General features: G+C 32.0%; 1 protein-coding gene across 2 annotated transcripts in view; it reads right to left on the reverse strand.

Annotated features, from left to right (window-relative positions):
* Positions 1 to 2,473: 2,473 nt before the first annotated feature.
* The window catches only part of LOC127698664 (lysosome-associated membrane glycoprotein 1-like), a 28,463-nt gene continuing 5,717 nt past the window's right edge, over positions 2,474 to 25,219 (reverse strand). Inside the window, exons 3-9 of one of the 2 annotated variants that reach the window (XM_052202260.1) lie at positions 17,577 to 17,677; positions 16,896 to 17,094; positions 14,567 to 14,758; positions 9,323 to 9,681; positions 8,695 to 8,923; positions 6,481 to 6,654; positions 2,474 to 5,828 (exon numbers count right to left, since the gene is read on the reverse strand). In XM_052202260.1, the coding sequence (XP_052058220.1) occupies positions 5,680 to 5,828; positions 6,481 to 6,654; positions 8,695 to 8,923; positions 9,323 to 9,681; positions 14,567 to 14,758; positions 16,896 to 17,094; positions 17,577 to 17,677 (1,403 nt within the window). In that variant the 3' untranslated portion in view covers positions 2,474 to 5,679. Of the gene's footprint in view, positions 5,829 to 6,480; positions 6,655 to 8,694; positions 8,924 to 9,322; positions 9,682 to 14,566; positions 14,759 to 16,895; positions 17,098 to 17,576; positions 17,678 to 25,219 lie in introns of both variants that reach the window. The other variant, XM_052202259.1, reaches the window with a different exon arrangement.

The following is a 25,219-nucleotide window of genomic DNA, read 5'->3' on the forward strand; positions in this document are numbered from 1 at the left end:
CCCTTTTAAGTTAACTAAGCATTAGAGTTGCAACCATAATTTTGTCCAAATTACTAAATTTATCTATAAAAGTAGATAAAAATGTACATAATAAACCAAGATATGCTAAACATTAACTAATTGGAGGTAAAGTTCACCTATAATGGAAAATTCATCATTGATAAATTAAACATCCTGTAAACTTAATTGCTACCTAAATAAATGGAAATCTTTTATTTGTTACTCCTTTTAGAATAATTGATGATCACTTCAGCTGCAATTAAACATAAAGTGCTTCTAATCTTGGAAGATAAATTCTGATAAATATTGCACAAGACAAAATGCTACCCAACTTCAGGAATTGTCTATATGAAGATTCATACACTTTTGCTTTCTTTTGAATCTACAGGCTCGCATGAGCCTGAATCGCTCACCTGGTAAAAATGTTTGACCTAAAAATTCTTAACAATAATGGCAGCCATTTTTGGCACACTTATGTAAGATGGTAACCAGATCTGATCAAGATCCACTCTGACAATATTATATTTTAAAAATATGATAAAATAATTTAAGGATGATAACCGCAGTAGTAGTTAATTGGTGATTTCAATTTTTGTAGGCAATAGTTTCTCTCCATCTATTATAATTTTCAAAATTATAGCCAAAAATGCACAAAATAGGTATATAAAAAAAATCGTCTTTTAAGGGAAATTACTCCTGGCATTTTATAGCAACATAACTTATTTGTAGATCATTATAGCTTTTTACAGTTTCTATCAACTATAGTTTTCACCAGAAGTTGGTAAAATCATCATTGAAGGACCATTTCTCATGTAAGTAGTCAACAGAAGATTTCGTACAATTAGTTTTGAAGTAGTTGTAGAATGTGCCTAGTTGATAATTTTTTCTGTTTAAAGTTCTATATATCTATTATAGTTTTCAATATTATAGTGAAAACAAAGAATGGGTAGAAATTGCATTTAAAGGTAATAACACCTATAAAGAGTCGACTGACAATTTTGGCCATGTTGATTAAGTTGTAGATCTCGTTTTGCTGGTAATTTTTGCCGTTTTAATCTTCCTTCCACCTGTAATATAATTTTCCAAGTTGATAGCCAAAATCTGTGAAATTTGCTAAAAATTGACAATTTAGGAGCAATAGCTCCAAAATATTTCTTAAAATTTAAGATTGAAATTGATCTGCTAATTTTTTGCATGCCAGTCTTTGTCTCGCCTGCGACAAAAGTTGTGGAAAGCAAGACATAGGGATTGCTTTTCTGGCGACGGTGGTGGTGTCAACAATTGTTAAGTTTTCTGCTCAAGTTAATTTGATAGGAACTGATTGTGATATATCATTGATATTTGATAAAAAAGTTGCAATACTATCAGTACATATCAGTTTGATGACGATTTCTAGGCCCTGCCCCGTAGGTCATAGTCCAACAACTTTGAAATAATTAGCAATTCTCAATGTTAAGTTTTCTGCTCAAGTTGGTTTGATAAGAACTACTTTTGATAGATCATTGATATTTAATATGACTTTGCATTACTATCAGTACATATCAGTTTGACGTTTATTTTGAGGCCCTGCCCCCTAAGTCATGTTCCAGGGACTTTGACTCAATAAGCAATTTTCAATGTTAAGTTTACTGCTCAAGTTAGGTTGATAGGATCTACTTGTGATAGATCAATGATATTTTGTATGAAGTCGCATTACTATCAGTACATATCTGTTTGACGACTATTTTGAGGCCGTGGCCCCTAGGTCCAGTGACTTTGAAATAATTAGCAATTTTCAATGTTAAGTTTTCTGCTTAAGTCACTTTGATTAGAACTTCTTGTGACAGATCAATGATATTTAGTATAAAGTTGCATTACTATCAGTACATCTCAGTTTGTCGACCATTTCTAGGCCCTGCCCACAAGTTCATGGTCCAGTGACTTTGAATTAATAAGCAATGTTGCTGGCCATCAGATTCTTTTTCTGAATTTCATGTGGACAGGCGAGACATATCTCTGTGTCATCAGTTTATGCCCTAACTGTTTTAGTTTTTAGATGTAAGCCAAAAACTGTGGTTGTATCCATGTTCTTCTTTTACAATTTATAAACTAGACATTCTAAGGAACATTCACACACAATCTGTTCAGTAGTTTTGGACCTTTTGGTCAAGGTGAGCTTAAAAGGAATGATGAATATTATTTGGATTGACTTTAAAATTTCGATTCATAGACTATGTAATTGTTCTTAATCTAAGGATGAAGCTACCTCAGACAAAATTGAATTCACAGTTTTAGATGTTCTATTTAACCATTTGATCTCAAATATTTTATATTTTTGACAATTTTTAGAGGTTTTAAAAAATTATGTGTTACTACTGGGGTACTTAAATGAAAACTATAAGTAAGTTTGCACTCAATGTATTCACCATGGAGGCACTGGATATCAACCAAGTATCATAAAAACAAAATATTGCCACATGAAAACATAAATCAGTTTAGTAATTAGATTTTAATTTCAAAATATAAGTATGTATACACACAACAAAGACACAATCACTCTTTTTGCACCATAACTACACCACTAATATCTAAAGTGAACAGTGAACTTATCCCAAATGCTAAATGTAAACATTTATGAGTCTATATTTTAATTAAGGCTATACCTAATTATGATGACGGAGGCTGTTGGGGGAAAAAAAACCCAAAAACATAAATATAGATGTTCCAAAGCAAAAAACAAATCACTGAATACAATTCATATTTTTCTGCAAACAGAATAAATGTTTTAAGAAACACAAAATTGTCCCACATGACAGTCTATAGTTGACTGAAAGAAATTAAAAACTAATTTGTCTTAGGCCATAACGAAAAAAATCCTAGATTCTCTAACAACCCTGACCCTGATTTTTTAAGAGTCAAAAAAATATTTATTATGATTTCTAGCTATTTTCTTTCATTTTGCTAGAGGTTTTTATTAAAATGGTAAACAATAAAAAAAAAAAATAAACCCCCACCCTCCTCAAATTTAAAAAAAAAAGTGTGACAAAAACATGTTAACTTTTTTCTGGTTCACTTAGTGGGCTTAAAGGATACAAAACAGATTACCCTGTATTAACAGTTGTACAAAAGTGCATACATTAAAATGAAGTACATGATTAATCTGATTATCTTTCTTGAAAACTATCTAATTCAACAGTTTAAAGCACTCTTTTTCCCTGGTTACCAGCAGGGTTGTTTCTTGTACAGAAAGCTGAAGCAAATTTAATGGACTAGTTAAGTTTTAAAAGAATGGCCTTCTTAACTTGGAAAGATAATTTTGTAAAAAAAAAAAGTAACTAATATGCAGCCGTATTTAAGTTTTGAAATTGTGTATAAAAATCAAGTTGTACAAATTTTAAAAAAAACTTCAGCCTGCACTTGTCATGCTTGTGTAGACATTATCTATGTTTACACTGTTAAGTAATTTGTTTAGATTAGACAAAACAACAAAGCACACATTCAAAGAAAGAAAAACTGTGTTTGAAAATGATTGCATATGAATAATAAAGTGAACATTTCTAACAATAAAAATTGACATAAAAGTGCAATGTTATATAGTTTGTAATATGTCTCATTAAAATTTTCTTGCAGCTCTACTGTATGAAAACGGTTTAAATTGAAAAAATAAAAGATAAAACTGAAGCTGTGTTATTCACATTATCTTAATTTTATGTATAATAGTTCTAAAATGGTTACTTATGCTAAGCACTATATTCAAAACAACTTGCTAGCAGTATTCAAATTAACCACTTGCATTGCATTAGTTACAGAAAAAAAAATGATTAGCACTTTTGTTTTTATTTAACAAATTAATAAATAAATCACAATGTAGAAAAAAAATCAACAAGAAAGCATACATTCATACATTCACACAATAATCACAACTCTTTCATCAATTAACAATATCAGCAAAACTATATATGATGTTTCACCTGTTTTCTTATTTTTAATTTTCATAAAATCAACAAATAAGTTTAAACATACAAAGAAATATAAGTACTGGGTAGTTTTTCTTTGGTCAGAATTTAGCAGAAAACACATCAGATATGGTGGTAATACCCATTGCCATTTAACACTCTTTCTTCTTTACTAATGACTTATGGACCTAACACTCTGATTCCTATATGTTAAGCCAATTTTCCAGCTTCTAATAACTTCAAATTGGGAGAAAGTTTTATCATAACCATTATTTTGAACATTATTCTCCCATACCACCCATAATAATGGCAGGAGTAAAATGTTGATCAGATAATTCTACTTTTAAGAGTTTGAATTTAAGATCTCAGGTTTCGAAAACATGTCTTAAGGATAAATATTTTGTTAATTAACCTTATCAATTGCAAAATTCTAATTTGACATCCTGTTTTACGCATGGTGGTATGTTCCATATTCAAATACTCAATAAACAATTACTGACGAATATTTCATACAAATATGTACATGAAAACATTATAAACAACAAATGAAATTTTATTTTCTTTATTCTAATATTGAAGATGCAGCAGTTCAAAAGTTAATAAATAACAAGATTATGCATCCATAGGACATCATGCCTGCTCACACTATCACATTTCCATGTTCAGTGAACCACAAAACCTGGGTTAAAACCCTAATTTGGCATACATATATTAAACAGTTCAGTTCATAATGAACAAGTGTACTACGGTTCAAGTTGATGTGATCAGACTTCTTTCAACCAAAACTTTAACATGTGAAGGACAGACAAACAAACGGATGTACAGCAGGACATAAGAACTGTTTTCAAGGGCATATTCTTATTGTACAATGGATTTTGATAGTTTTGTTATGAAATTTATTTAACATATAGTTTTCATTATGTACAACTATTTCAAATAAATATTTTTATAACTTTCTCTTTTTATCACTATATTTTAAAAATAAATATTAAATGCACCATCTTGTATATGTAGTAAATAAACTGTGTTAATTTTTCCATGATATTGTTTTTGTTTTAAATTTACTTGACCAAAAGTTAAATCATATAGTTGTTTATATAACAAATCACAAGTTACCAACAAATACTTGAAGATATGATTACAAATTATTTATATACAAGATACAAGAATGTGTTCTTGGATTGAGTATTTGAGAATAAGCTAAAGATCAACATTTCATACCTCAGTTCTTGCTTGAAACAAGCTGTCATGGGACTAATACAAGGTATCTCAATAATAATTTAAAGATTCAGTTATTCTTCTTCAGAAAAATACAAATTATTGCTATCTTTAAAAATTCCCTAAAGAATAAAACATAAAATTATGATGAACAACTTGTAAATTTAACAATTATTAATGAATGATATCAATAGTTTCATAAATTTATTCAAGACCCTCAATTTGTTGGAATTATGTTTGTTTATACATGCTATAATCTTATTTGAGGTAAAAAGTTCATATACTACTAAGTTCTAATATTTTCATAGAATTTACATAATAAAGCATCAAAAAGTCATATAGATAAATCTGAATTATTCACATATTAAATTTCTTTTTCATTATTTCAAATTTATATAATTTTTACATATAAGACTAGATGAAAAGGAATGTTTGGAATTGTTTGTTTAAACAAAGATATGTTTTTACTAATCTTGTGTCATATTTGCACCCTTCATGTTAAGTTACTATAGCCACTGTATCCCTGTTACACCTGTTCATATCCAGACTGTCTACTTCTCTTACGACCAATAAGGTAAGCTATCAGTACTATAACAACCAATCCAGCAAGAGCAGCACCTACAGCTATCGGTACTACAGAGTTGGTGTCGGAGTCAGCGGAGCATTCTGATATACCTGTAATAAGATTATGATATAATAAGGTGGAAAAAAGGGATGTAACATTAACTGAATTTCTAACTCTGTATGCGAGTTTTGGTTCTTAGCATTGTGTATAATTTTCATTAAATTTGAATGTGGCAAACTGAAGTAAGAGTGTGGAAACGAAATGTTTTTTTATTTCAAGTTATAAAGGGACATAACTCTAGATCAGTCAGTGACTCAATGCCCAAATTGGAACTCTGCGAGTTTTGGTTCTTAGCATTGTGTATGAGTTTCATAAAATTTGGATGAGAAAAACTTGAGTTAGAGTGCGGGAATGGGAAAATGGGACAGAGGGATAGACAGTCAAGGGAAAAACTTGATGCCCCCTTCGCCTAGCGACAGGGCATACAAATATATTGAAACCTTATATGCCAAATTAAAGACACAAACACATTTATCAAAATTTCATCATTTAAATACAAATCCAGGAAATCTGAGGATTCTTACTTAAAACTCACTATAACCTTATGAACCTCATTGCAAGTTATATTAGTTAAGTCTTTATTTAGGCACAATGCAATAAAATAATATTGATATATTTATTAAACACGTTATAACACATGGTAGAAAATTTTCAGATATTTAGAAAATTTTTAGAAGTCGTTGGTTTACAAGTTTGACCTACCAGAACTTTTAAATTCTGTAATATTTTTTTGGAAGGCAGCATATTGTAAGTTGTATGTTCTCATATTAACTCCATCCATCACTTCCAAATCACTTTTATCATTACACTTGTAGCTTCCATCTTTATCTGCAGCAAACTGACTCTTTGTAAATGTTTTCCTCACTGATAGGGTTACTGTGAAAAAAAGGTATGTATAAGTTAAGAATGATCTTGACTACTGACTTTTTTTGTAAATCAAACTGAAAACAAATTGATAATATTTTTCCTTGAGAAGAAGCAGTCCATGGAAATTATTCAGACTAACTGCCTTACTTTTCTCACTTTACATTGGTTGATGATTACATGGTAGCTATGAAAAGACATTTTGATAGGTAGGAACTTCTAATGGATTATTCAGTATTTGCAAAAAAAATGAAAGATGAAAGATGGGAAAATATTCAAACACTATCAAGAGAACTTGACTGTAAATCTCTGATACCCATGTGTAAAATTTCTAGTCATCTCTGCCTTGTATTACCTTCCTATATCCCCAGACAACTTACCAAAGGGAATTATCAAACTGAAGAAATCCACTACATTTTTTTAAGTATATTGGTGATTTGAATTTTTGTAATGCCCTTGGCCGTATGTTACTTTAACTATTATACAAGCTCATCATATTAAGCATAGTAAAAATGGTTTAAAGACTCAAGAGGCAAGGTTTAATTCTGATAGGCCATATTACCATACCTGCCAACTTTTGGAAATCCAAATTGGGGTTTTACAGCGCAACAACAATTTCAAAGGTTACAAATTTTAGAAGAGTATTTTGTGCATGCTGTTTTGTACTGTAGAAAAAGTGTCATATCGTTTTTTATATGCTATACTGATGATGAGCTAATGCACTTTTCTACATTTTATTTGCATGATTTTTGTGCTTATATTATTGTGTAGAAAAGATGAACATGTAGCTAGAATAACCAGGAAATATTTTCTTGTATAGCAGTCTGTGCCAAACTCTTTTGGTTTCTGTCTGACATTCGGTCAGACAGTGTTGTAGGTTTTCTGACCAAACAGATTGTTGTCTGTTCAATTAGTTAAGCTTATTTTGTTGTTTATGTTTTTAAATGTACTGTGTTGTTTTATGATGATATTCATGGTAAAAAATTGCATTTCAGGAAAGCAGTTGAAAAGTTTTTATTAAATAAAAATAATTGTTTCAAAGTAATATTCAGATTAATAAAAAATTACAATATTATAAAATCCCCCCCTTAAAAAATAATAAAAATAAATGTATGTAAAGAAAGTACATGTATATATACACCAGTATTTGCAGTTTCACTTTTTTCCCAAGATAAGTTACTTTAGTATTCATTATTTTAATAAATTCAAATGGCACTCCAATCTCAGCTATTTATCAAATTGAAATCCTTCACTTGCCAATGGGCGACCGCTTATTTCAAATCCTGAACATACTTCAGAGTAAACATTTTACCCAGAAGTTTTCATTTCTATCGATCTTTGCGCACAAAAAGTAAGTCACAGAACCAAGTCGGTGAAAATACCGGACATACAGATCAGAATTGACATATGATTTGGCAGACCTGCATCTATTTCATCGGTCAGGAACATCATACCGACAGCGTTTGGCACAGACTGAATAGGAATATTTATCTGATTCCTTGTAAAAAATATCAATGACAACACTGTATGATCTGTTACAATAAGAAGATTGTCCATGAGCGACTATTTATTATGTTTATGGTAGCACTGCATCTTTGATGTCAATCAGTCATGCTTTTCATTTTAAGCTGTGTAAGATCCTTCATGCAGATGAAAATTCATCTGCCATGATCACGATTTTTACAATTCTGACATACAGACAGAGAAATACAACTCAAAGGTTCTAAACAAGTTAATGACACTAGAATTTAATATGCTGAAAGAAATTGCAATATTGTAGATTCATTTTTATTTAGTGGGAAACAATATTTTTGTGGACTTCATGGGTAAAGGTAAACCCAGAATTCAAATATTTAACCAAGTAAACATTTTCTGTATGCCTTTATGCAAAATTTTGCAAAAATAGGAAATCAAATACCCACAAAAATACATTTGTTTCTTAGATCCATGAAAATTGTTATCCATAACAACAAATGAATCAACAGTATCTTTTGAGGTCTACAGTATGTTTTTGCTGTTACTGAACATATATCGGCTTTCATTTTAATTTACCTGGTTTGTCAATATCAGGAAACAATTCTTTATTTAAATCGAATTTTATATCCACATCTGAGAAGTAATACCCAGTGTCCGTTTTTGTGAAGGTCATTAGAATGGTGGATGTCTTATAAAAAGTGATGGTCATGGTCTCAGTCGTATTTGATGCATCACAGTCTCCAGCAAATTCTGTATCATTGCTTTTGTCCTCTTTATGGATACCAAGTGTCTTTGTAACATTAGTCTACAATATAATAACTCAGGTTAAGTCTAAGTACCAGACATTTCTTAGTATTTTATCTTTTTCCATTATCTGTTAAAATGTTGTCCTTGATATTTTTCAGAAAAAGGTAAAAACTATAAACTTTAATATTAAATATATAAAACATCTATGAATTTTCAAACTTTCTTTATACCGTAAAAAGAATTTGAATATCCAAAGGGAGGAAACATCTGATTTTATTCAATCAACTTTTTGTGTACTGTTAATTTCTAACTAAAAAATTCAAAAGAAACCAAAAGATAATAAATTAATTAAGTTGACATAGATTTATCAACTATGCACAAATTGTCACCAAGGCATCAAACAACCTTTTTTTCTTAGAATCTTAAATTAGACATCCTAGATTTCAATACTACTTACTCCTTTGACAGGAATAGGTAAGGTGAATTCAATTCCTGCTTTGAACATTAGACAAGTTCCATTTCCATTGGATGCTTTGTATGTGTTGACATCAGGGGAACCAGGTTTAGGCATTTTTGCAGTAGTAGTTGGCTGTGCTGGTGTTGTTGGTGGTGCTTCAGATGTAGATTCATTAGTTGGTGGTTTTGTTGTTGGTGCTTCGGATGTAGATTCATTAGTTGGTGGTTTTGTTGTTGGCTGAGTTGTTGCTGGTGGTGCCTCTGATGTTGTATCCTTGTTTTTCTCGGTTGTTTGAGCTGGTGCTTGTGATGTCATAGCTGCTTCTGTTGTGATACCATCTATTGCTGTACAATCCTCAGCTGAAAAAAGTAAAAAAATGTCTAATTACAGTCAAACTTTATTATAAAGGTCAGCCTCGGGAACCAAGAAAACTGACCTTATAAGAGAGGTGACCATTGAATCGAGGTTTAATTACACATGTATTATTACAGCAAACAAGAAGAGGGTGACTGGAAAAGACTGTTTTCATAATATAGGGGTGACCTTTATAGCAGGTTTGACTGTATATTATGGATGCTTTTGAAGAAAATTTGCATCATGATTTTTTTTTTAAATATTTTGTTCATTATGACAATGAATGCATGTTTTCCCATAAATTGTACAACACACTATACTGCTACCTACAAACCACATGGCCTAATGTTACAATGTATACCCATATTCTTCTGTTATAAGGTATTGGTAACATTTTAAACATGAATAACTCTCTGTTGAGATGGATGATTTAGAAGTAGAAAATATTCTCAAAGGTTGAGTGAAGAGTTGTTTTATGAGGATTTGATCTCTCATGAAAAGACCCATTTAAAAGACAACTTTCTTATAGAATATATTTTGTTCTGAACATCTCATCTATAATTTATTTCATCAAAGTTCATGACTCTTTAATACAATGATAAATAAATATACACATCAATATTAATTAAAGGAACTTGATTTTACTTTATATCTATCTATATATTATATATATAGTCAACAGGATGTATTTTAATCATCAATATATTGCACAAATGATTAGATAATCTACCTTATTATCTATATAAATCATAAGTAAACAATCCTGATCAGTGTTTATTCAGTCTATTTGCAATATTTATAAATCATTTATCTCATTTTGAATAATTTTCTGTTTCAGAGTAATATATATTCAAAATTTTCATAATGATTAATTTGAACTGTTTAAATATGGATACATGTACATCATGTACATATACATAACAGATACATCATGTACATATACATAACAGATACATCAACATACTCTACTAAATCATCAATATAGCAGTTCTATCAATGTATTACTTTAGTAACCACCATATATCTATTAGAAGGTTATACATGTCATACATTATACAAGTATTAGTCAAGGGGACAGCTGTTACTTGGTTCAATAATATACAATTATAAATTTGATCAATAAAATGCAATAACTTGGGGAAAAATCTCTTACTTGAGCTAATATTTTATCTTTAAAGTTATCTTTTTCAACAAAAATTTTGTAAAATATCATCTTGTCACAAATCAACTTTTTTCAACACTTTTTACAAAGAGGATATCTCATAATGACATGGTTATGGTCACTTAGTTTTAGATTATACTTTGGAGTTTGCGAGTTAATAGTTAAAGACCTATATTCCAAACTTAACCAAAGTCACTCAAGCATGTAATGTAAATAATAGCGACCTAATGTAGCTGAAGGCATTATTCTACAAGTAATAGCTTTTCTAAAAAAGCTAGCCGTCTCTTAGCAGATGAAAGTGGAAAGGGTTTGAATTCTCGCTTTGTAGATTAATTCATTCAGAACAGCCTTGCAAATCAATCAACAAATTTTACCAAACACATTATGAAGCAGTATGTCGTTTAATGTTGGGTGTTAAATAAGGTCCTTATCGTACTAATCCTTCAAACTTAACATACTGGATTTATTTTGTCAGAGACCGTTCTTTTAAAATGACAACAGTATTTTCGTATTTGAAATTATAATTTTCTTTTATTTCTCTTTTTCTCATATAGCATATATATAAATATAGTATAAATGGTCAATAAACATCAAAACAATTACTAGAAGTTTGTTCTTGACCCTGCTCATTGTTTTAAGTAATATTCATTTTTTTGCTATTAAGATATTTTTTTTTACATGTATTCACAACCATTCTGTATATCATAGCTAGATTTGGGAGGATTAAAAACTTAAAATGTTGTAATGACATGTCCATTGTAGAAGACCGTATAGGTTAATTTTTAGAAGTAAATTGTTTTGTTTTTTGTTTAATTGGGTTAATGTCTAAATTAATTACGTATACTTCATATCTCCTTTCAAATCATTCATAGAAATTAAGCACTGCCAGTGGCGGAACCAGAACTTTTTCTAACCAATCAACGAACTTTAATTATTAACGTCTCAGTAATATCTTCCAATCAGGTAGTAAGAAGCATTCAGCCCGCAGACTGTCCATCGTTCAATTCTTAATAACATCTCCTCGGAGACGTTAATGAAAGAGAACTATATAAAAGATATGTTTTTAAATATGTCAGCACATACCCACGGTTTAAAACACATCGACTTAAATAAATAAACTGCTTTGCTGAGTGCAGCTTGATACGCCCGCAGAGGTCCAACCATGAACAGTTGGGGCAAAAATGGACACAATATTCAAGCTTGATACAGGTCTGAATTTGGATTGTAATTAAATATTTGATATATTATAGGTTTCTGAACAAATGTAGTCAAAGAACTTGAAATTGGTTATATGAAAGATTTCTTGCTGTTGTCCAATACAGTCTGTGCTGTTGCGTAATACTTAGTAAATCGGTTGTCAGACTATAAACAAATAAATTCTTATAACTCGGAAACGTAAAATCGAAAATTTATAAAAATCAAAAGGCAGCTTACAAAATTAGATATAAACAATTTAACAAAGTTTCATAAAAAATGCTGTAAGCATTTTTGAGTTATTGTCAGAAAACTGGAAAATCCCCCTTTTTTAATGAATAAAACCCCAAAACTTGGAAACGGTAAATCCGAAATTCATAAAAAAACGACAGGGAGCTCACGTCAATAGATATGAACAATTCACAAAAGTTTCATGCAAATTGGTGAAATTTTTTTTTGAGTTATTGTCCGAAAAACTGGAAAATCCCCCTTTTTTAATGAATAAAACCCCAAAACTCGGAAACAGTAAATCCGAAATTTATAAAAAACGACAGGGAGCTCACGTCAAAGGATATGAACAATTCACAAAAGTTTCATGCATATTGGTTAAAGCGTTTTTGAGTTATTGTCCAAAAACTGGAAAATCCCCCCTTTTTTAATGAATAAAACCCCAGAACTCGGATATGGTAAATCTGAAATTTATAAAAAACGAAAGGAAGCTCACGTCAATAGAAATAAACAATTCACCAAAGTTTCATGCATATTGGCTAAAGCGTTTTGAATTAATGTCCGACATGTTGACGATGGACGGACGGAAGGACGGACAAACGGACGGACAGACGGTCAACCATAATACGTCCCGTAAACGGGCGTATAAAAACAAGGGTAAAACTAAATGCCCTCTCCGCTACAGCGGGGGCATAAAAACAAAATAAAATGCTCCGCTGGGGCACAGCTTGATACGACCGCAGAGGTCGAACCCTGAACAGTTGGGGCAAGTATGGAAACAACATTCAAGCTTGATATAGCACTGAATTTGGATTGTAATTAAATATTTGACACAACATAGGTTTCTCACACAGAATGAAAGTGGTCTAAGAACTTAAAAATTTTTAATTTACCTATTCAAACCATATCATTATTATTTGCTTTTATTTAAATCAGAAATAACCAATTTAAAATGGAAAATTTTAAAGAAAAAAAAGGAAAAAAAAATCCCCCCCCAAATTTTTTGAACTCCCTTATGATTCATCACCCCCAAACTCAATTCAAGCTTTCCCTTTGTGGTATGGTACCTTGCAGTACAATTTCAGAGAGATCCATACACTTGAACACAAGTTATTGTCTGGAAACTAGAAAAATGCTTGTTTTTTGGCCCCAGATTCCTAAACGTTTAGGGCAATTACCCCCAAACTCAAACCCAGCTTTCCCTTTGTGATATGGAACCTTGCAGTACAATTTCATAAAGATCCATACACTTACACACAAGTTATTGTCCTGAAACTAGAAAAATGCTTGTTTTTTTGCCCTTTTATGGCCCCTAATTACTAAAATTTTGAGGGAATTACCCCCAAAATCAATCCCAGCCTTCTCTTTGTGGTATGGTACCTTGCAGTACAATTTCAGAGAGATCCATACACTTGAACACAAGTTATTGTCTGGAAACTAGAAAAATGCTTATTTTTGGCCCCTTATTCCTGAACTTTTTGGGCAATTACCCCCAAACTCAATTCCAGCTTTCCCTTTGTGATATGGAACCTTGTAGTACAATTTCATAAAGATCCATACACTTACACACAAGTTATTGTCATGAAACTAGAAAACGCTTGTTTTTTGCCCCTTTTTGGCCCCTAATTCCTAAAATTTGGAGGCAATTACCCCCAAAATCAATCCCAGCATTCCCTTTGTGATATGGAACCTTGTGGTACAATGTCAGAGAGAGATCCATACATTTACACACAAGTTATGTCTGGAAGTTACAAAAATGCTTATTTTTGGCCCCTAATTCCTTAACTGTTAGTACCATAACCCCCAAAATCAATCCCCACCTTCCATTTGTGGTATTGAACCTTATGGTAAAATTTCATTGAGATCCATTCACTTAAACTAAAGTTAGAGTGCGAAAACTAATGTGTCTTCGGACGACGACGTCATACCAATATACGACCACAAAAAATTTTTTGCGGTCGTATAAAAACTGGGACATACATATTTACAAATGCTTATTCTATCATGGGGAAGAGTTTACTATTTATCATAAATGCCCTAGAAGCTATATTTATACAAATTTAAGTTCCTGCTTAACACACAACTAGAGGCTCCAAAATACCAGAGTCGCTAACAGGGAAAAATATGACATATTGAAATCAACATAAGTGTGTTAGACAGACATACAGATGAACAATACTATGTTCCCACCAACTTCATGTTACTAATATCCTGCAACACAATCATCACAATTCTTCTTGTAATCAGAAGTAGGCTTGCAATTATCAGACTGAATGTGAACAGTAGATTATTTTGATATTCCTTACCTGGAGAGTAAGTTGTACCACTGACATTGAAAGCCTGGATCTGGACATTACTGATTGTCATAGAGAAATCATACTCTTCACCATCTTTTCCAGTCACTGTGTTAAATTTGATTACCCTAGGTTCTGTACATGTATAGGAAGCTGTCATTGTAGATAATTGTGTACTGCTAACAGTTTTTGCAGTCTGTATACCTGAAAAATACATATTTAATAACAAACTAGTACTACATTTTGTCTTTTTAACTAAAAATTCAATCTCCATCATTACATAGGCGTATTTAAGTTACTGGTAAAATAAATGCATTTGAAAAGAAAGGACAAGAGATGCTAGCAACATCTTATAAAGAACTAGGGTTTTAATTAGTATATCAAAGGAACTGGGCAGTTAACATTAGATAGATTAATGACATAACAAGTTTCAGTGACATAGACAACCACAGAATCAAAATAAAACGAAAGTTCTCAACCAAGTTTCATTCCTCAACAACAATGTGTCCATAGTACACGGATGCTCCAACACTATCATTTTCTATGTTCAGTGGACCATGAAATTGGGGTCAAAACTCTAATTTGACATTAAAATTAGAAAGATCATATCATAGGGAACATGTATACATATATATAAGTTTCAAGTTAATTGGACTTCAACTTCAGCAAAAACTACCTTGACCAAAAACTTTAACCTGAAGCGGGACAGACGGACGAACGGACGCACAGACCGAAAAACATAATGCCCCACCTACGATAGATAAAAATGCAAGTTGGATACCTAGTGTTATATTAAGGTATATAGGTAAAAAATTTAAGAGACAAATGCCTATGCACAATTGCCTTCCTACAAAGAATTGGGCATATTGACCCATTCATGAATTTATTAAAAGTCATGATATAAATATATATATAAACGTGTCTAAATTGAAAACAACGTTCAAACCTATGATTGCGTTGGATAAAAACCGCAATTTTTATACGTGTGCATGTAAAACAAATTTCTTGGTAGAGGGGTCTAAATACAGCGCAAACAACATTTTCCAAAAGACCAAAAAAGTGAAAAGTATATTTTAACAAAACGCATTTGACGAACAGGTTGAACAACGTATGTTCTTAAACCCTGCTGACTGCCATTGACGATTGCCAAATAAATTGATCACCAGATGTAACATGGATCTTATATTTAATCTAATACCAAACAGAAAACAATAAACTTGCGGAGAAGATAGGTGAAAAGTATATTTTAACAAAACGCATTTGACGAACAGGTTGAACAACGTATGTTCTTAAACCCTGCTGACTGCCATTGACGATTGCCAAATAAATTGATCACCAGATGTAACATGGATCTTATATTTAATCTAATACCAAACAGAAAACAATAAACTTGCGGAGAAGATAGTGAAAATATACTTTTTCACTTTTTTGGTCTTTTGGAAAATGTTGTTTGTGCTGTATTTAGATCCCTCTACCAAGAAATTTGTTCTGCATTCGGTTTTTATCCAACGCAATCATAGGTTTGAACGTTGTTTTCAATTTAGACTTGTATATATATATAAACAAATGAATAGTAAATACTGTTCACTCATTATTATTCATGGGGTAGCAATTTTCATGGATTTCTTTGGTAAACCTTAAGGAATAAAACTAATTCATAGCCCCATTGCTTTCTATATCAAATTCTGCAATTTCAAGCATTAATGGCTACTTTGTCTAAAGTTCAAATAAAGTGGCAGTCATTTCATGTCAAAACTATACCTTATCCTGACTTATGCTGAAAAATTCAACATACCTTTAATTGCATATTAGAGCGTACTGGTTCCCGGAAGTTTGATAGTACAAAAACAGGTACTTCTGATCTGTGCACTCCAATTATAATTTTATATACTTTTTTTATCATTCAAAATAAACTTTCAACAAGGGTTCTACAGTGATCCCAAGTCCCCAAGCTTTCATTTGATACCAAAACTATCCAAATATTTCACCTATTGACAAAAGTACAGCTATGCGTAGGAACTATTTTGTTAAAAATATGTACTAGTTTCTTGTACAATGTTCTTTCTGACCGGGCCTGAATTAGTGCTTGTTTACCTTAACCACAAATTGAAGTGTTCAATGAAGTTCAAATTTTCTATTGGCTTCTAAGTAGAAAAAAACACAAAATCAAGTCTCCATGAATATGCTGTTCCACAATCCAACAAATTGATACCCACAAAAAATAAAAGAATCTACAGTAAGAGAAAAATTTTAAGGTGAACATCAAAAGTATGTTAAACTGTAAAATATTAAATAAATTATTAAATAAATGATTGTAACTTATTATGTAATGCCTACATACCTGTATCTCCATTCTTGAATATGAAATCTGGTGTGAAAGTGAGGGCAAGATCCATTTTCACATTAGAATCTGCCCCTAGTTGGAAACTAAAATCTAATGACCCCTGCACACCAGATGCAAAAGTAAGATCTACAGAGGATAATGACTGACCACACACTCCACTACCCATAGCACCACCCTCTAGTGTTGATTCTGTTTTCTGCTGAAATAAATAAATACAAAACACAAAATGCATTTAAGGTACAATGTAGATCTGGTGTCCTCTACTACAATGTATCTCAGATTGTAAAAAAGAAGAAAATAATAGGTCTGATTTTAATGCATTATACCAATTTTGAGACAGGAATGCAATCCATTTGTAACAATTTTCATTTAAATAAAGAAATTTGTTTGATCCATTTTTATTGTTTTACCAAATACAGAATACATTTGTTTGATTGCCATACTTTTAAAATATCTTTGAAAATACAATTAGTGATAAATATATAAAAATACAATTTGGCATACATGTACATGTATTAAAAAATTTATCAATTTAATTTAGACCAGCCCAACCCTCCTGGCCCTATTTACATTTAGCAGCACATATCATAAACTTGAGCGTTCCTGATGAAGGTAAATCCAGAAAAGTGCTTCAGACGCATGAAATCTATAAATTTTTGTACATGTACATGTACTTACACTTGCATTGCTCTTCATCAAAAGAGTAAGGTTAGCACTCATGTCCATCATAATACATGGCTTTGTTGGATCAGGATATCGAACCTTTTTAGCACTACACCCTTTAAACAAATTAAAAAGAAATACATTATAATGTGAAATGTAAGTGTAAATCAAACAGCAATACAAGATAAATTGAGAGATAATCTAAAAGATTCAGTATGGATGCAAGGATTACAAGTTCATTCTGTATCGTATTTTTTAAAGTGTGAAACAATTCAGCTAAAAGTAATAAAATGCTTCGCTGAGCGCAGCTGGATACGACCCCAGAGGTCCAACCTTGAACAGTTGGGGCAAAAATGGACACAATATTCGCGCTTGATACAGGTCTGAATTTGGATTGTAATTAAATATTTGACACATAATAGGTTTCTGACACCGAAAAACTGTAGTCAAAGAACATAGAATTGGTTATATGATTTGAATTTATATTCAATTTTTTGCTTTTGTGAAATACACTATGCTGTTCCCCCCCTCAAAAAAAAAAAAAAAAAATGTTTACCCCCCCCTATTTTTTACAAAAAGAAATAATATTTGAAGAAATTTTTCTTTTTAATTTCTGAATTCTGAAATGAAAAAAAAAATTGCCCCCACAATTTCTTTTTTACATCCCCCCCCTAATTTTTTTTTCACCTGCCTCCCCTTTTCCAAAATATTCTTTCCCTCTGACAAGATATGATCATAATCTCATTTCAAATTTCCAATGGAGTTTGCAACCATAATTACCTATTTAAATACATCATAAAAGTCTTAAAATAGAAAAAAATCCCCCCCCCAATTTTTTGAACCCCCTTATGATTCATCATCCCCCAACTCAATCCCAGCCTTCCCTTTGTGGTATGGTACCTTGCAGTACAATTTCAGAGAGATCCATACACTTGAACACAAGTTATTGTCTGGAAACTAGAAAAATGCTTGTTTTTTGGCCCCAAATTCCTAAACGTTTAGGGCAATTACCCCCAAACTCAAACCCAGTTTTCCCTTTGTGATATGGAACCTTGTGGTACAATGTCAGAGAGATCCATACACTTACACACAAGTTATTGTCATGAAACTAGAAAAATGCTTGTTTTTTGCCCCTTTTCGGCCCCTAATTCCTAAAATTTGGAGGCAATTACCCCCAAAATCAATCCCAACATTCCCTTTGTGATATGGAACCTTGTGGTACAATGTCAGAGAGATCCATACACTAACACACAAGTTATGTCTGGAAGTTACAGAAATGCTTATTTTTGGCCCCTTTTTGGCCCCTAATTTCTTAACTGTTGGTACCTTAACCCAGTGATCGGGAAGGACGTGCGCCATGCGCCAATCGCGCTTTTCGACCATAACTGGCGCATAGGGTGACAAATGTAAGCGCCCACATGGCGCACGATATTTTTCACTTCGTTTTTAAACTTTAGATATCGTAAAATGGATTTCCGATCGTGAATCGTGTCGCCATATGTGTGTACAAAACTGTGTAGTGTTCCCTCCAATGATAGGAGCACCACCTATTGATTTTTGGGACGTCTCGGGCGTTTTTCTATGGTAATAATAGCAACATGCGGTATAACTGATTACCCAAAATACGTAATAAACCATCATTCATGATATAAATTTTTATAAACAACTTTAAATTTGTGAAATTTGGCTAGTACAGTTGAAAATTTTTTTCTAATTATAATCTTTTAAGTAAGCTTGCTATTATTTCGATTGAAAAATCCAAAAGCCTTTTTATGAATGTAGTATTTGTTTCCATAAAAGGCGCTTAACTGTCCTTGTCAATTTTTTGGTCTTTGGCTTGTTTGAACATTTTGTAAACATGCCTTCAGCGAATTGTTGTTGTGTCTTATCAATTAACGTTACTCTCTACTGTTATTCTTGTCATCGCGATGAAGTAATAATAATACAAGAAGTGCAGAGGAAATGCCAGAAACGTCATCTAATACGGAATGTCTGGAATAAAGTATGGCAATCGACGAAGACCCAAATTTAATGTAAAGAAAAACATGAACATGAACAAGGCAACAGTACCAGTTGTAAATAAAGGTTATCGTAAATATTGCCTGGTTTGGAAGAAATTATTGTACATTCATTGAAATTGAAATTACAAAGCACAGGAACAATATCCATGATATCAATTAGAATCATACAGGTACTGTAAGTACCACTGCCTCGTTGCTGAAATATACATTTTATTTTTTAATTATTTATTGTAAACGAATGGCCCACTCATTTGACAACATGGCCCATTAATTCTAAAAATGGCCCATTGAATTTATTTTATGGGGGCCCTGGGCCCATAGAGAAAAAATCCTTCCAGATCACTGCTTAACCCCGAAAATCAATCCCCACCTTCCTTTTGTGGTATAGAACCTTATGGTAAAATTTCATAGAGATCCATTCAATTAAACTAAAGTTAGAGTGCGAAAACCAATGTGTCTTCGGACAACGACGACACCAACGTCATACCAATATACGACCGCAAAATTTTGCGTTCGTATAAAAAGGCAAGATTGTGGGAAAAATTTCAAGAAAATGTTATAAACACTTGTTGAAGTGATTACATTTGAACTTCTCAAATTACTTATTTCAGTGATTTTAAAAAGTCTGTGTCTATTTTTGTAAAAATTATTAATAATTCACAGCCCAAATTACTTGAAGAAGTGATTCTGAAATCACTTGTTTAAGTAGTACCCCTGACTGGTAGACCAATTTAAAAATCATGACCCAAAATTAAAAATCTAAATACACGGTTAGATTTGGCATATCAAAGAACCCCAATAATTCAATTTTTGATGAAATCAAACAAAGTTTAATTTTGGACCCTTTTGACCTCAATATGAACCAATTTGATAGGGGGGGGGGGGGGGGGCCCACAAATAAAAAATCAAAATACATGGTTAGATTCAGCATATCAAAGAACCCCATATATTCAATTTTTGTTGAAATCAAACAAAGTTTAATTTTGGACCCCAATTTGGACCAACTTGAAAACTGGGCCCAAAATCAAAAATCTAAATACATGTTTAGATTCAGCATATCAAAGAACCCCATATATTCAATTTTTGTTAAAATCAAACTAAGTTTAATTTTGGACCCTTTGGACCTTAATGTAGACCAAATTGAAAACTGGACCCAAAATAAAAAATCTAAATTCACGGTCAGATTCGGCATAACAAATAAATAATTGTGGTCAAAGATTTTACAAATCTAATGCGCCATACTGTGCAATTAAAGATTACTTCTTGAAATTTTTCAATATTTGAAATTTGAAAAAAAAAAAAATTATTTGAAGAATTTTTTATTTTTCTTTTTAATTTCTGAAATCTGAAAATATTGACCACACACAATTTGTTTTTACCCCCCAAAAAATTCTTTCCCTCAAGATATGGTCATAATCTCAATTCAAATTTTCAATGGAGTTTGCAACCATAATTACCCATTAAAATTTACCATAGTGCCAACTTAATCCATTTTATAATAGAATTTAAAATATGGTGTCAAATCTTTCATATGGATTTTTTTGTAAAAATAAAAAGATGCAACATTTGCAGATATTTTTGCTGGTCTTCCTTTATAAATATGCATTTCTTTAAACATAATTTGAAAGCAGTGTAAGGGAGCTAATCGAAACGTATTTGGATTACCTCCCTTACACTGCTTTTAAATTGTCTTAATTGTTCATTAACCATTACTATATACATAATTTAAAAGCAGCGTAAGGGAGGTAATTCAAATGATGTATTTGAATTACCTCCCTTACACTGCTTTAAATTATGTTTTGTACTAAAGTATTTGTCCATTAACCAGGACACCCTGGTTTTTCCCCCTTTTTTGCCCCTAATTCCTAAACGGTTTGAGCCATAACCCCCAAAGTAAATCCTAACCATCCCTTTGTGGTATGGAAACTTGTTGTATAATTTCAGAAAGATCCATACACCGTTCCACAAGTTGTTGTCTGGAAACTAGAAAAATGCTTATTTTTTTCCCCTTTTTGGCCCCTAATTCCTTAACTGTTGGTACCATAACCCCCAAAATCAATCCCAACCTTCCTTTTGTGGTATTGAACCATATGGTAAAATTTCATAGAGATCCATTCACTCAAACTAGAGTTATTGTGCAAAAACAAAATTAATGTGTCTTCGGACGACAACACCAACGTCATACCAATATACCAATATACGACCAAAAAAAATTCGGTCGTATAAAAAAACTATGTCTATTTATCAGTAAAATATGGGAAAATGAAAATAAATGTTTTCAAAATTTTGCTCTGGATGCTGTATTTTGGTCATAAACAAGCTTCTGTCCAAATTTCCTAATGAAGGTATGACAAAGTTATTGATGTTTTAATAAAACTTTTAACACAGACTGACCCTAAATGTTGACGCCTATGGAATCTAGGATCGCCATGTCTCGCTATCGTTACATAAATGTCGCAGGCTCAACAAAAATGGTGGTCACCTATCAACTACAAAGATGATGTTGGACACTTCACAGTAGGATAAATGGACAGGTCAAATCATGAAAATTAAACATTATTACAAATAAAATGATCCGCAGGGCGCAGCTTGATACGACCGCAGAGGTCGAACCCTGAACAGTTGGGGGAAGTATGGACACAACATTCAAGCTTGATACAGCTTTGGATTTGGATTGTGATAAAATATTTGACACAGCATAGGTTTCTAACACAGATTGAATGTGGTCTAAGAACTTAAAAATTTTAAATTGGACATTCACCTACCAATTTGAAAACGGAACCAAAAATTAAGAATCTAAATACACGGTTAGAGTCGGCATATCAAAGAACCCCAATAATTCAATTTTTGATGAAATCAAACAAAGTTTAATTTTGGACCCTTTTGACCTCAATGTGGACAAAGTTGATAACGGGGCCCAAAAATCAAAAATCTAAATACATGGTTAGATTCAGCATATCAAAGAACCCCATATATTCAATTTTTGTTGAAATCAAACACAGTTTAATTTTGGACCCCGATTTAGACCAACTTGAAAACTGGGCCCATAATCAAAAATCTAAATACATGTTTAGATTCAGCATATCAAAGAACCCTAAGAATTCAATTTTTGTTAAAATCAAACTAAGTTTAATTTTGGACCCTTTGGACCTTAATGTAGACCAATTTGAAAACGGAACCAAAATTTAAGAATCTAAATACACAGTTAGATTCGGCATATCAAAGAACCCCAATAATTCAATTTTTGATGAAATCAAACAAAGTTTAATTTTGGACCCTTTGGACCTCATTGTGGACCAATTTAAAAACGGGGCCCAAAATCCAAAAACTAAATACACGGTTAGATTCAGCATATTAAAGAACCCCATGAAATCAAGAATAAAACCCCATTGAAATTGGTCAAGAAATAAGCAATTTATAGGAAGTATCTTCTTTTGCACAATCCTGTGCTATTAAATATTTCTTGCTATTGCGCAATACTGTACAATTGACAATTTCTTGCTATTGCGCAATATTGTGCTATTGGATATTTCTTGCTATTGCGCAATACTGTGCAATTGAAGATTTCTTGCTATTGCGCAATACTGTGCAATGGAAGATTTCTTGCTATTGTGCAATACTGTGCAATTGAAAATTTCTTGCTATTGCACAATACTTATTATATAATAATTTACACATCCTGTTTGGTGTGTATCTCCTACCATATCATTATTATTTGATTTTAAATATAAATCAGAAATAACCAACTTAAAATGGAAAATTTTAAAAGAAACAAAAAAGCAAAAAAAGAAAAAAAAGGAAAAAAAAATAAATCCCCCCCAAAATATTTTGAACCCCCATTATGATTCATCACCCCCAAACTCAATCCCAGCCTTCCCTTTGTGGTATGGTACCTTGCAGTACAATTTCAGAGAGATCCATACACTTGAACACAAGTTATTGTCTGGAAACTAGAAAAAAATGTGTTTTTTGGCCCCTTTTTGGCCCCTAATTCCTAAAATTTGGAGGCAATTACCCCCAAAATCAATCCCAGCATTCCTTTAGTGATATGGAACCTTGTGGTACAATGTCAGAGAGATCCATACACTAACACACAAGTTATGTCTGGAAGTTACAAAAATGCTTATTTTTGGCCCCTTTTTGGCCCCTAATTCCTTTACTGTTATTACCATAACCCCCAAAATCAATCCCAACCTTCCTTTTGTGGTATTGAACCTTGTGGTAAAATTTCCTAAAGATCCATTCACTTAAACTAAAGTTAGAGTGCGAAAACCAATGTGTCTTCGGACGACGCCGGACGACGACGACGACGACGCCAACGTCATACCAATATACGACCACAAAAATTTTTTTGCGGTCGTATAAAATGGGGAATGTGTCCATGGGACACAGATGATGCCCCAGCTTGCATATCATATAAAGTTATAAAGGGACATAACTCAAGAATGGTAAAAGTGACGCTACCCAAATTTGTTATTGATCTGAGTTTTGTAGTAATAAGTATCGTGTATAAGTTTCATAACATTTGGTTGAGGCAAACTTAAGTTAGAGAACAGGAAAACAAAATTCGGCAATTTTTCCATTTGTAAAGATGCACAACTCTAGAACAGTAAAAGTGACACCAGCAAAAATCAAACTTGATCTGTATTTTGTGGTAATAAGCATTGTGTATAAGTTTCATAACATTTGGTTGAGGCAAACTTAAGTTAGAGACAGAAACGAATAAACTGCTTCGCTGAGCGCAGCTGGATACGCCCGCAGAGGTCCAACCCTGAACAGTTGGGGCAAAAATGGACACAATATTTAAACTTGATACAGGTCTGAATTTGGATTGTTATTAAATATTTGACATATTACAGGTTTCTGAATAAATGTAGTCAAAGAACTTGAAATTGGTTATATGAATTGAATTTATATTCAATTAAAGATTTCTTGCTGTTGTGCAATACACTGTGCTGTTGCGCAATACTTAGTAAATCTGTTGTCAGACTATAAACAAATAAAGTTCAATTAATTCTCAATGTCATATATGAAAATTATGAAAATCAAAAGGAGCTTATATCAATAAATATAAACAATTCACCAAAGTTTCATGAAAATTGCTGACAGCATTTTTGAGTTATTGTCAGAAAACTGGAAAATCCCCCTTTTTTAATGAATAAAACCCCATAACTCAGAAATGTAAAATGTAAAATTTATAAAATTCTAAAGGGAGCTTACATCAATAGATATAAACAATTCACCAAAGTTTCATAAGAACTGCTGAAAGCATTTTTGAGTATTTGTCCGTAAACTGGAAAATCCCCCTTTTTTTTAATAAAACCCTGTAACTCGGAAACGTAAAATCTAAAATTTATAAAAATCGAAAGGGAGCTCATGTCAATAGATATAAACAATTCACCACAATTTCTTGCAAGTTGGTGAAAGCATTCTTGAGTTATTGTCCGAAAATTGGAAAATCCCCCTTTTTTTAATGAATAAAACCCCATAACTCTGAAACATCAAATCTAAAATTTATAAAAAACGAAAGGGAGCTCACGTCAATAGATATAAACAATTCACCAAAGTTTTATGCAAATTGGTTAAAGCATTTTTGAGTTAATGTCCGACATGTTGACGACGGACGGACAGACGGAC

This window comes from Mytilus californianus, unplaced genomic scaffold (genome assembly GCF_021869535.1).
Source record: "Mytilus californianus isolate M0D057914Y unplaced genomic scaffold, xbMytCali1.0.p SCAF_4, whole genome shotgun sequence".
NCBI classification, from domain to species: Eukaryota; Metazoa; Mollusca; class Bivalvia; order Mytilida; family Mytilidae; genus Mytilus; species Mytilus californianus.